The following is a 12,915-nucleotide window of genomic DNA, read 5'->3' on the forward strand; positions in this document are numbered from 1 at the left end:
CTACAATTCCCAAAGTTCCCTCTTCCCCACACAGAGCGACAATTCCCAGAGATCCCTGGGAAGGGCGGGGGTGTCTGTTAAAACCACTCTGACATTTGTACCTCCGGGAGGGGGATATAGTGCTCTCCTGACAACTCCCAGCACCCACCACAAACTACAGTTCCCAGGATGCTTGGAGGGCCGTACTGCTTTAAGCATAGGTGACAATGTGAGCTTGAGCGTTTAGCAGAACGCCCTCCATCCCATTCTCCCCCCCCCCCCCCAAATCCTCAGCCTGGGCGCGTTAATCCACACTAAACCAATTGTTTATTCTTCAGGCACTCAGAGGCCGGCCGGCCTCCTCCCACCCACAGACTTCCCTTTTGGGAGCGAGGTCACCCCACTTATGTTGGGGGGCGGAAAGGCTTTGTCACGGGCACCCCCCCCCTGCAAAAACCCCCATAACCCTCAAAGCACATTTCCAAGTCTCTCCCCGGAGCCATTACCAGCCAAGGTCCTGAAACAGAAAAGGGGTTTTGCACCCCACACTTGCCAGGGAGAGGGAGGGAGGGTTGGGGTCACCCACTGGGTGCTGCTCGTCACCCCCCACCCCAGGGACCCACCTGAGATTGTCACCCGCCTCTCTCGCTCGGCCTGCTCCTGTTGCTCCCTCTCCAGCTGCTGCTGCTGCCTGGAGTTTGGAGGGGGAAGAAAAGAGAAAATCAGGGACCCCCCGCAGTCTGAGGGCCCAGGAGCGGCGGCTGGGCAGGATGAGGCCCATCTGGGCACGGTCCCCCACCCTCTCCTGTTTTCAGCCCCCTCCCCAATTGCTGCCACTCACTTCTGCGGAGGCTCTGGCAAAATCCCGGACACTGCAAAGCCACACATGGCCAGGAGCTGGGGCAGCCCTCCAGGAACGGGGTGCTCTGTGCACGCTGGGGACAGGCGGCCGGAATGGAGGCGGCGAGTGGGGCGGCCGGGTGACCCGATGACCCCTCAAGCCGATTAGCAGCTAAGCTGGGAACGCCCTCTGCTGCGCATGGAGGCAGGAAGGAGGGCTGGGGGAATTAGCAGCAATTGTCCGCTGACCTGTGTACCGGATCGGACCCACAGTATTGCCTGCACGGGCCGGTAGCTGCTCTCCAGGGTTGCAGAGGCAAGGGTCTCTCCCTGGAGATGCCACAGCTGGAGACTGAGGCTGCTGCATGCGCTTTCCATTCTGGCCAAGAATGAATCGGAGCTAGAAAGGGAGGTGCAATTCGCACCTGGGGCCGAGGGAAGGACAAGCTGGCGAGAGGGAGACCCACTGGATTTGGGGAGAGGGGCTTGGTTACAGTGTCCGCCTCAGCCAAGGGACTCAATCGGGTGGCCCTCAGGGGTCAGCTGCTTCGCAGCCTCAGTTTGATCCGTCTGTAAAATGGGCACGGCAGGAAACTCAGATGCGCGGGGATTTGTCGGAAAGCCAAGGACTCCTTGAAAACATGCAGCGGTTTAACAAAGTGCAAAAGGAGATGTGAGCGATGAAGTAATTTATTATTATTATTATTATTATTATTATTATTATTATTAATACCCTGCCCATCTGGCTGGGTTTCCCCAGCCAGTCTGGGTAGCTTCCAACAGAATATTAAAATACAATAACATATTAAACATTAAAAGTGACCCTGCTGCCCCCCAAAACCCTTCCCCTCCCTCACCTCTTTGCAGAGGGTTGGACTAGATGACCCTTTCCCCTCCAGCTCTTCCATTCTATGGGCACAAGCACTGAGGACGCAGCCTGGGCCTCTGCCAACCTGGTGCCCATCAGTCCCTGTGAACCTAGCTTGGTACTAAACTGGAGTAGGCAAAGGCCCCGCAAGGCGTTGCTCAGGGCAGTAAAAGGCAGTAGCAGGGAGTTCCGCAGAGCACCAAGTACCTTTTCTGCTGCTCCGCCATTTCTTCCGCCGTGGGGCCATTCTGGATGGGCCGTGGAGCTACCGAGTTCCCTGCGGGGTGTGAAAAAATCAGGATTTAGAGCCAGTTTGGCAGACCAGACCAGAGCGGGTCTCGCCCTTCTCCCTTGCAAGTTTAAGGCTGAGTATCACCGCAAGCTGGAAAACCTTTCCAGCATCCCCAGATTCTTCCATCTCCCCCTCACCTGAATCCAGAGCCTCCAGGGCAGCCATCATCCCACCAGCAAACTGGCTAGCGTCCTCTTTGGTGCCAAAGTTGAGCCCCCAGACTTGGCGGGCATCTCGCCACTGGTGAAAGTTGGGCGTAGCCTGGTTGTATTTTAGCCCTTTCACGATCGGGCTGTTGATGACCACCTTTGGGAGAGGGAAGGGGAAGTAAAGGAAAAGCTGAGCCAAGACGGATTTTGCCAACTTGGTGCCCTCCAGCTCCCTCATAAAGACTAAAACTCCCATCAGCCCCAGGCAGAGGGCACAAGCATTTTGGACCCTCCCCTGGCGCCAAACCCGACCCCTTTCCGGTGCCAAGACCTGACCCCTTTGACGTGACCTGAGAGCCAAGCGAGGCTCTGCTGCTCCTTCCTTTCGTAACAGCAAGATATTCAGCGGGTCAAAATAAGAGGATGGGAAAAGTCTGAGCCACGATCTCCGTTCCGCGTTTGTAAGAAGTCAGTATTTTAGTGTGGCACTATTGGAACTCCCTGCCTGTTGACAGCAGCCTCAGTTTGCTCCGTCTGTAAAATGGGCATGGCAGCAAACTCAGATTCGCGGGGAGTTGTCGGAAGGCCTCCTTGAAAACATGCAGCGGTTTAACAAAGTGCAAAAGGGGATGTGAACGATGAAGTGACCTAGCCAGCTCCCCCCAAAATCCTTCCCCTCCCTCTCCTCTTTGCAGGGGGTTGGATGTCGATATTTTAGTGTGGCACTACTAGAACTCCCTGCCTGTTGACAACAGACAGGCAGGAGACTTCGCAGCACCCTTTTCAGTTCACGCTAAAAACATTTATTTGTACCTGGAGAGGTTGGGAACATTGACACGTGCGTCCATCTGGTTTTTAGTTTACTGCTGAATTTAATTTTCTTCTAATCTATTAGCCTGTAATTTTACAGTTTGGTAAACAGCTTTGAGGCAGGTATAAATTCTACGAAATTACGTAAATAAATAGGGGAGAGCCCCAGACACAGACCCATGCACCCCACGAGAGGGAAAAATAAAGAGAAAGAGCCCTTTTGGGTACCAGAGCCAGGGGGTTGCTATGGCGACACTGGAGATGCTCTAACACAGGCTTCCTCAACCTCAGCCCTTCAGGTGTTTTTGGCCTACAACTCCCATGATCCCTAGCTAGCAGGACCAGTGGTCAGGGATGATGGGAATTGTAGTCTCAAAGCATCTGGATGACCGAGGGTGAGGAAGTCTGCTCTAACATCACAGGAGGGGCAGACCTCCTCTTCCCTCCCTCATCTTTGCTGTGGTCCTTACCTGTTGGTCCGGCTGCATCTTTCTCCCCACCACCCTGAACGTGTTGTTGACGGGGCTGTGGTAGATCTGGATGCGGCTGAAGGCCTGGGGTCCGCTCCCTGCGGGCACCCATTTCTTGTTGGCGTCATCATAGAGCATCACAGTTGCTCGGGTGGTGCAGACGACGGACTCACTGGGTTCAGGGAGGTGGGGGAAACAGGAAGGAGAGAGTGAGGCTAAGCCAGGGCGCAAAGACCCCCACCAGGAAAAGCGTGGGGCAACACAGACACACACACGCTTTGAGGGTACCAGTGTAAGATGCATCATCAAAAGAACTAGGCTTCTATATGATCTTGGCACCTAGGATAGCTAATTGCAGCTCTTTTTAAAAAAATAATAATAATAATTTTTACTGAATGATTTTATGCTACAAAAAACATTACAACCATACTACCACAAAATATAATTGAGAAATAAAAATTACATGCATCAATATTTTGTTTATTTGTTATTCACTGCCTTATTTCCTCCCAAACATTCCATACAAAACACACACACACAAAATTAATAATGATAATAATGAAAATAAGTATTTTCCCCCTTTTATCTTACAAAACCTCTTCTTCAATTTTGACTTCCTGTCAAGTCCCATCGCATATGTTTTATCTTACAATTGAATGTACACAAAACAATAAACCTTTCGATATAAATTTTCCAATGCATTCAGAAAACATAATAAATCCTTAATTGTTATCCACCGCCTTTTACTTCCTTTGTCACTCGAATGCTAATTGCAACTCAACGGAAAAACAGCCCAGAATTTTACACTGGGCGCTGGGTAGCACTCAGTCCGGAACTGAGATACAATCAAGAAAATTACACATAAATTGAGATTTCAACAGGGACAACCTGCATTCTTTGGCTACATATATAGCAGAATCGACATTTTCAAAACAACTCTCATCTCAGGCTGGCACATCTGGAACTTGACTCGATAATTCCCTTATTTATTTCACAAACTACCAAATAACGTCAACGTTCTTTACAGTGGCCCCTTGGTTCTCAAGCGCCTTGGTACTCAAACAACTTGGAACCCAAACACTGCAAAAGTGTTCCAGTTTGTGAACTTTTTTTGGAAGCAGAACATGCTCCCTTTTGAGTGTTATGCTTCTGATCTGAGTGTTACGCTTCTGTTTTGAGTGCTACGCTGACATCTGTTTTTGCTATATACTTTTCATTATTGCAGCTTTCATTTTTGTTTTCGTGACTGTGTGGAACCCAGTTCAGCTGCTGATTAATTGATTGTGTAACTGCAGTACATTGTTTATTGCTTTCATTTTATGGATCGATGGTCTCGTTAGATAGTAAAATTCATGTTAAGTTGCTTTTTTAGGGGTTGTTTTTTAAAAGTCTGGAACGGATGAATCCATTTTGCATTGCTTTCTATGGGAAAGCGCACCTTGGTTTTGGAGTGTTTTGGTTTTGGAACTAATAATAATAATAATAATAATAAATTTTTATTTATATCCCGCCCTCCCCAGCTGAAGCCAGGCTCAGAGTGGCTAACAACAATAGAATAATACAACATTCTAACTTCTGGAATGGATAAAGTTTGAGAACCAAGGTACCACTGTACTTAGATTTTCATTATTTTGACTCCTACATACGCATTCCACTTGCTTATTTTCCAGTTTTATTCTTCATCTTTTTATTTTCAACACCCGCTGTTCTGTTATATATACGCATCGTAAAATGAAATAAAAAATATTTACAAACACACAAAATATCCCAGCCCCGAACTTCTTTCAATACAGTCAAATTTAGCGTAGTAGCTGGTAAAAAGTAGGTAGAAACCTCCCCCAACCCATTCCCATCTGAAAAAACATTACCCAAGGAAGAGGAAGGAGCTGTTCCACTAACATTAAGCAAATTGCATTTCTCCATTATGCAAATATGAACAGAACCCTATTCTTCTCTGTGCTCAGTTTTAAAAGATAGAAGTTGACAGTCTGGGGGGGGGGTGTTATACTGCAATGTTTATTTATTTAAAAGCTTTCTGTATTGCTTTTCTGACAAAACTGCCCCCCAATGCATAAATAAATGAGTTCTTAAGGCCCATTTCACAGACACCAGAGATGAGGACAGCCTGATATCACTCGGAAATGGGTTCTCTAACTGGAGAGCAGGGGACTCAGAAAAGGGCACGTTCCTTAAGAACTTGCTCTCAATTTGTGGACTCCAACTTTTTGACCCGACAGCCATCAGGGTTGCCACTTTTTTATTTAAAAAACTAGCCTTGCTCCTCTGCATCCTAACATGCCAAAAAAAAGGGCAAGTGATGCTCTCCCCTGTCTATTGAAGAAGCATATCTTTGCTGGAAAATTTTAACTTCCCCTTAAAAAAAATCACTTGCAATTGATGTGCATGGCTGGTGTTAAAGGCAGAGGAGCAGGAGCAAGAAAAAAAGTTGGCAACCCCAGCTGAGATTTTTTTTCCACGGAATTCAGAAGCATGCCTTGGGAGGCCTGTCACAAACGCAGCGAGACCTGACACATGGCCTCCATCGGTGCGGATGGAAAGATCTGCAAAGCATCAAGTCACAGAAGCCCCAAACAACAGGCAAGAGAAATGTACTGTTGGCAGGGAGAAGAGTTTCCGCGGCCCCTTCTGCCTGGATTCCCTAGAGGTCCGGCCTTATATGGGTCCTCAGGGGCCAGTGGCGGGGAGGGGGGCAAAGGCATGCGCTTGCCCCTGGAGCCTCTGGGCTTCTTCCTCTTGTCTCCAGCCTCCCCTGCTCCCTCCAGCTCTCCTGCTTTAACAGCACCGAGAGCCAGGCAGAAATCCATCAGGTGCAGCTCACTTTGCCACAGACAGCTGCCCCTGTTGAATGGCTGCCTGCTCAAGGCAAGATGCAACAGGGCAGGAGCAGCAAGATGGCTGAGAGTCAGCCAAATATGTATATATACCCAACGGGGAAATGGGAACCAACAACGCCTGACCAAGGATAAGATCTGGAGACTTGTGAAATAGGTTTGGGGACTTTGAGAAAGGCGGCCCACATTTTAAGCCACCTATTCTACAATTAAAAATTGGGAAAGGAGTACGACAAGGCTGTATATTGTCTCCCTGCTTGTTTAACTTATACTGTATGCAGAATTCATCATGCGAAAGGCTGGGCTGGATGAATCCCTAGCCGGAATTAAGATTGCCGGAAGAAATATCAACAACCTCAGATATGCAGATGACACAACCTTGACGGCAGAAAGTGAGGGGGAATTAAAGAATCTTTTATTGAGGGTGAAAGAGGAGAGCACAAAATATGGTCTGAAGCTCAACATCAAAAAAACGAAGATCATGGCCACTGGGCCCATCACCTCCTGGCAAATAGAAGGGGAAGAAATGGAGGCAGTGAGAGATTTTACTTTCTTGGGCTCCATGATCACCGCAGATGGTGACAGCAGCCATGAAATTAAAAGCTACCTGCTTCTTGGGAGAAAAGCAATGACAAACCTAGACAGCATCTTAAAAAGCAGAGACATCACCTTGCCAACAAAGGTCCGTATAGTAAAAGCTATGGTTTTCCCAGTAGTGATGTATGGAAGCGAGAGCTGGACCATAGAGAAGGCTGATCACTGAAGAATGGATGCTTTTGAATTCTGGTGCTGCAGGAGACTCTTGAGAGTCCCATGGACTGCGAGAAGATCAAACCTCTCCATTCTGAAGGAAATCAGCCCTGAGTGCTCACTGGAAGGACAGATCCTGAAGCTGAGGCTCCAAGACTTTGGCCACCTCATGAGAAGAGAAGACTCCCTGGAAAAGACCCTGATGTTGGGAAAGATGGAGGGCACAAGGAGAAGGGGACGACAGAGGATGAGATGGTGGGACAGTGTTCTTGAAGCTACCGGCATGAGTTTGACCAAACTGTGGGAGGCAGAGGAAGACAGGAGGGCCTGGCATGCTCTGGTCCAGGGGATCATGAAGAGGCGGACACGACTAAACGACTAAACAACAACAAATTCTACAATTAAGTTCATTGGCTGGCCAATAACATTCTTTCAGCCGAACCCGCCTCACAGGGCTGTTGTTGCGAGGGATAAAGTGGGGAAGGAGCGAGGCCAAACCAACCTGAGCATCTTGGGGGGTAAACTGGTGATAAATAAATACGTTGGAAAGGATGAGGGAAGCCGTACTCCTCTGCCACAGCTGGCTGCTGGGGATTATGGGAGTTGTAGTCCAATGCTACTTGGAAAAGCCACAGGTATCCCTCACTCCTGCCTTAACCCAGCTTCCGGCCTGAAGCTCAGTGAAAACCAGGTGCCTTTGGGGAAATCTCCAGGCAGGGCAGGAGTGCAACAACACACGCATTTTGGCTAGTAGCCACCGACAGCCCTCCCCTCCTCGATTTTAAAGCCATCCCTGCCTCATGTGGGCGGGAGTTCCACAGGCTAACTCTGTGCCATGGGAAGAAGTCCTTCCTTTTATCAGTCCCAAATCTTCCAACATTCAGCACCCGTTAGTTCCAGTGCGGTGAGAGAGGAAGACGAAACTTTCACGGCGCTGCTTTCTCCATGCCATGAATAATTTTATAAACTGTCATGTTGCCACTTACACAACTTTCCTCTAAGCTCAGAAGTCCCAAATGCTGCAACCTTTTATTTGTAGGAGAGTCCCTCCCCTTGATATATCGGATGCTGTTTTCTGAATCTTTTCCAAACCCTTTCTGAGTTAAGGCAACCAGAACAACACACAGTCTCCCAAATGCGACCAGATCACAGATTTGTACGACGACATTCTATGAGCAGTTTTATTTTGAACCCATTTCCAAATTATCCAATTATCTGGTTATCTCCCGCTTGGACTACTGCAATGCGCTCTACGTGGGGCTACCTTTGAAGGTGACCCGGAAACTGCAACTAATCCAGAATGCGGCAGCTAGACTGGTGACTGGGAGTGGCTTCTGAGACCACATAACACTGGTCCTGAAAGACCCACACTGGCTCCCAGTACATTTCCGGGCACGCTTCAAGGTGTTGGTGCTGACCTTGAAAGCCCTAAATGGCCTTGGTCCAGTATACCTGAAGGAGCGTCTCCACCTCCATCGTCCAGCCCGCACATTGAGGTCCAGCTCCGAGGGCCTTCTGGCAGTTCCCTCCCTGGGAGAAGCCAAGTTACAGGGAACCAGGCAGAGGGCCTTCTCAGTGGTGGCGCCCGCCCTGTGGAACGCCCTCCCACCAGATGTCAAAGAGAAAAACAACTACCAGACTTTTAGAAGACATCTGAAGGCAGCCCTGTTCAGGGAAGCTTTTAATGTTTGATGTATTACTGTATTTTAATATTTGGTTGGAAGCCGCCCAGAGTGGCTGGGGAAGCCCAGCCAGATGGGCGGGGTATAAATAATAAATTATTATTATCATTATTATTTGACGTCTTTGTCTCTACTATAACCCCAAGGTCTCATTCTTGGTCAGTCCCCGTCAGTTCAGACCCTGTGAGCATAAGTGTGAAATTTACAGAGTTTTTTTGGCCTGAAATGCCTCATTTTACCCTGGTTTACAACAAATTGCAATTGCCGCCTTACACCCACTCACCTAGTTTGGAGAGGTCCTTTTGGAACTCCTCACAGTATCTTTTTGTTTTAACGACCCTGAACCATTTTAGTATAATCAGCAAACTTGGCTTGCTCACTCCTAACTCTAGATGGTTTATGAACGGGTTAAAAAGAACAGGACCCAATTCTGACCTTTGGGGGGGGGGGGTGCGGAGAGAAAAGGTTTCCCCTTTCTACTTCTCCCCCGTTGGAGAAGTGTCCGTTTATCGCTTCCTGCTACTTAACCGGTTCCTGATGCACAACAGAACTCAGGAATCGTCGGCGAGGCATTTTGTCAAGAACCTATTTGAGAGTTCAGGGACCCTAAGTCACTTCTACCTACATGCTTGTGTTTTTAAAATAAATAAATACATTATTACGGTCGGAGACCAGCTTATAAAACACACTTGGGGGTACAATCCCAGAAGGATAACAAACAAGATGATGGATTTTTCGGAGCTAGCTGACCTGACTGGAAGTCTGTGACCAGAAGGAGGAGGAGTACCAGGAAGAATGGTCGAAATTTAAAGACTATTTAGTTAAATATGTCAAGTTGAATTAAATGGAAAAGCTTGCAAATACCAGATAGGCTTAGGATTGAAATATGTAATGTGATGAATTAATGTTTAATGCTAAATTGGAAAGAAAGATGTTACATGTTTAAGTTAATTTTATAAGAATACTGGTTTTGGAAAACCGTTAAAATGATACACACTGAAATTCAACCAGGGGGATACGAGGAAGTCACTTAACAATGTTAAAAAGTTTAGTCTTAATAAGGTTAGGATTTATGTTTGTTTGTTTATGTGTTTAAAAATTTTGTGGAAAATCAATAAAAAAATTGGAAAAAAAACAGAAGGAAAACAAACACTTAAAACAATGTACAATAATAAATTTAAAATTTATAAATGTGATAAGCGTATAGACGCTTAAAACTTTAAGATAAGCTACTGCAGACAGATGATCCAGGGTCCCCCATGGAACAGAGTTTGGGGATTTTTTAAACGAACTAGTTTGAGTCGAGGGATGGTGTGCGCCTACAGATCTGAACACAGAATCTGGCGACCGTCCGGGTCGTCTTATGATCTTTGCCTAACAGGAAAAGGTCTAATTTTTGGCTTTTCCGGGAGGTCAGCGAGCCTCACCAGCAGGGGATCAATGGTCTCACTCCGTGCCTCTTCATAAAAGGGACATCTAAGGAACAAGTGCTCTGGGCTTCCTATATCCCCCAATGAGCATATGGGAGTCTCTGAGCATATGGGACTTTTTTTAAAGGCTTCTTCCAGAATATGCTCATTTAAACTCAAAGAACTCTGACAGCTTCGAGAGACAGGACTTGTCCTTGCAGAAGCCATGCTGTCTCTGCTTCAAGCAAGGCTTGTTCTTCTATAGCCTTGATTTTGTTGTTGTTGTTTAGTCGTGTCCGACTCTTTGTGAGCCCCTGGACCAGAGCACGCCAGGAACTTCTGTCTTCCACTGCCTCCCGCAGTTTGGTCAAACTCATGCTGGTAGCTTCGAGAACACTGTCCCACCATCTCGTCCTCTGTCTTCCCCTTCTCCTTGTGCCCTCCATCTTTCCCAACATCAGGGTCTTTTCCAGGGAGTCTTCTCTTCTCATTTGGTGGCCAAAGTCTTGGAGCCTCAGCTTCAAGATCTGTCCTTCCAGTGAGCACTCAGGGCTGATTTCCTTCAGAATGGAGAGGTTTGCTATTCTGGCAGTCCATGGGACTCTCAAGAGTCTCCTCCAGCACCAGAATTCAAAAGCCTCCATTCTTCGGCGATCAGCCTTCTTTATGGTCCAGCTCTCACTTCCACACATCACTACTGGGAAAGCCATAGCTTTTACTATACGGACCTTTGTTGGCAAGGTGATGTCTCTGCTTTTTAAGATGCTGTCTAGGTTTGTCATTGCTTTTCTCCCAAGAAGCAGGCGTCTTTCAATTTCGTGACTGCTGTCCCCATTGCAGTGATCATGGAGCCCAAGAAAGTAAAATCTCTCACTGCCTCCATAGACTTGATTGCTTTATCCTTAACGACACTTCCCACCAGTTGAACTTCGTGCAGCGGAATGGGTGCAGAAATATATTCTGGGGAAAACCCACATGCGGCTCAGGGGAATGGAGTCACCCTGCCCCCCCCACCTCCTGTCGCAAGCCTCAACAGCTCCTGACCTCTGTGTGGCAACCGCACAGCTATCGCTTAACCCAGGGGTTTCTGCAAGAGGAAGCTGAGAAAAGGCTTGTCGAAACCACCATGCGCAGAAATTCTGGCCAAGCAGACGCTCCAAACTGGGCTGCTGAACTCTCCTGATCTTGCAGAGACTCCGGGGGCCGGGGGGGGGGAGGGGAATAGCGTGTGCAGACATGAAGCCTCAATGGATAGAGAACTGGATCCGTATGACCTGAAACATTCCCATGTGCACACACACTCCATCTCTGCACAGGTTACGACGCCTGGCTATGGAGAAGTCTCTCTCTCTGCCTCAGTTCCCCCCTCTGTAAAATGGCCACTGCTCAGAGGAAATGCAGCGGCTCACAAAATATACTTTGCAGAGTTAAAGTGTTGCAGAAAGGGTTAGCTGTCCTAAGGCACCGCTAAATCAACATTAAAAGATTTATCAGCTCCATCTGGTACGCAGGTTGAGACCCTCTCTGCCAGCGGACTGTCTGGCCAGAGTGGTGCATGCTCTGGTTATCTCCCGCTTGGACTACTGCAATGCGCTCTACGTGGGGCTACCTTTGAAGGTGACCCGGAAACTACAACTAATTCAGAATGTGGCAGCTAGACTGGGGACTGGGAGCGGCTGCCGAGACCACGTAACACCAGTCTTGAAAGACCTACATTGGCTCCCAGTACATTTCCAAGCACAATTCAAAGTGTTGGTGCTGACCTTGAAAGCCCTAAACGGCCTCGGCCCGGGATACCTGAAGGAGCGTCTCCACTCCCATCATTCTGCCCGGACACTGAGATCCAGCGCCGAGGGCCTTCTGGAGGTTCCCTCGCTGCAAGAAGCCAAGTTACAGGGAACCAGGTAGAGGGCCTTCTCGGTAGTGGCGCCCGCCCTGTGGAACACCCTCCCACCAGATGTCAAAGAGAACAACAACTACCAAACTTTTAGAAGACATGTGAAGGCAGCCCTGTTTAGGGAAGCTTTTAATGTTTAATAGGTCATTGTATTTTAGTGTTTTGTAGGAAGCCACCCAGAGTGGCTGGGGAAACCCAGCCAGATGGGAGGGGAAAATTAATAAATTATTATTATTATTATTATTATTATTATTATTAAATGTATGAGGGCAAGCGGGAGGGCAGGCCACATGGGGATGTGTTTAACATACAACTGCAGGGTTCTGCACTGCAGATGCAATATAGGAGCTTATCTGCAACCAGGAAGCCCAAATTCCAAGGCTGGGCTGAATTATGCAAATCAAAAAAGAAGAAAGGTGTTTGCAATTTAATCCGCTTAAGTAGTACAGGGCTGCCAGTCCACCATGGGGTGGGGTGGGGGGGAGGAAAGAAAGGGGTTGTGCTTGGAAAATGGAGGGGCATCTTTGCGGAATGTTTCCATGAAGAATGCTGAGGACTAGAACCTTGGGCAGGCAGGTGGGAAAGAGAAGTAACTCTATAGGAAGCCGGTGGCAAGTTCCGCACGGGACTCGAGGCGCCTGGGCAAGCAGACCACCATGCGCCCCAGCCGATTTCCACAGCCGTCTCTTCTCCGCACCCAATCATACCCCCCCCCCATGCACACAAAGCTGTCAGTTGAGTTCTTCTCCTCCACCTTCCTCTCTTAGCACAAGCGTGCTCAGAGAATTGTGGCAACTGGCAGAACAGGAAAAGCAGCCAGGCTGGCAAGGACTTTGTGTGTGTGTGTGTGTGCAAGCGTGCATGTGCGTGCAGGTGTCTTTTACTGTCTGGGGTCTTCATGCACAAGGAAGGGGGGT

The 12,915-nt window shown here is 48.2% G+C and overlaps 1 protein-coding gene across 6 annotated transcripts in view; it reads right to left on the bottom strand.

The window, feature by feature from the left end:
• Nucleotides 1-12,915, bottom strand: part of VASP (vasodilator stimulated phosphoprotein) — a 42,239-nt gene that overhangs the window by 7,795 nt on the left and 21,529 nt on the right. For 4 of the 6 annotated variants that reach the window (XM_081018999.1, XM_081018998.1, XM_081018997.1 and 1 more), the window contains 4 exons: nucleotides 3,409-3,580; nucleotides 2,117-2,285; nucleotides 1,888-1,964; nucleotides 603-666 (listed from right to left, as the gene is read on the bottom strand). In XM_081018999.1, coding sequence (XP_080875125.1) covers nucleotides 603-666; nucleotides 1,888-1,964; nucleotides 2,117-2,285; nucleotides 3,409-3,580 — 482 coding nt within the window. Of the gene's footprint in view, nucleotides 1-602; nucleotides 671-1,887; nucleotides 1,965-2,116; nucleotides 2,286-3,408; nucleotides 3,581-12,915 lie in introns of all 6 variants that reach the window. The other 2 variants (XM_081019000.1, XM_081018996.1) reach the window with 1 other exon arrangement.

The sequence above is a fragment of the Podarcis pityusensis genome, assembly GCF_964106645.2.
Source record: "Podarcis pityusensis genome assembly, chromosome: 8".
NCBI classification, from domain to species: domain Eukaryota; kingdom Metazoa; phylum Chordata; class Lepidosauria; order Squamata; family Lacertidae; genus Podarcis; species Podarcis pityusensis.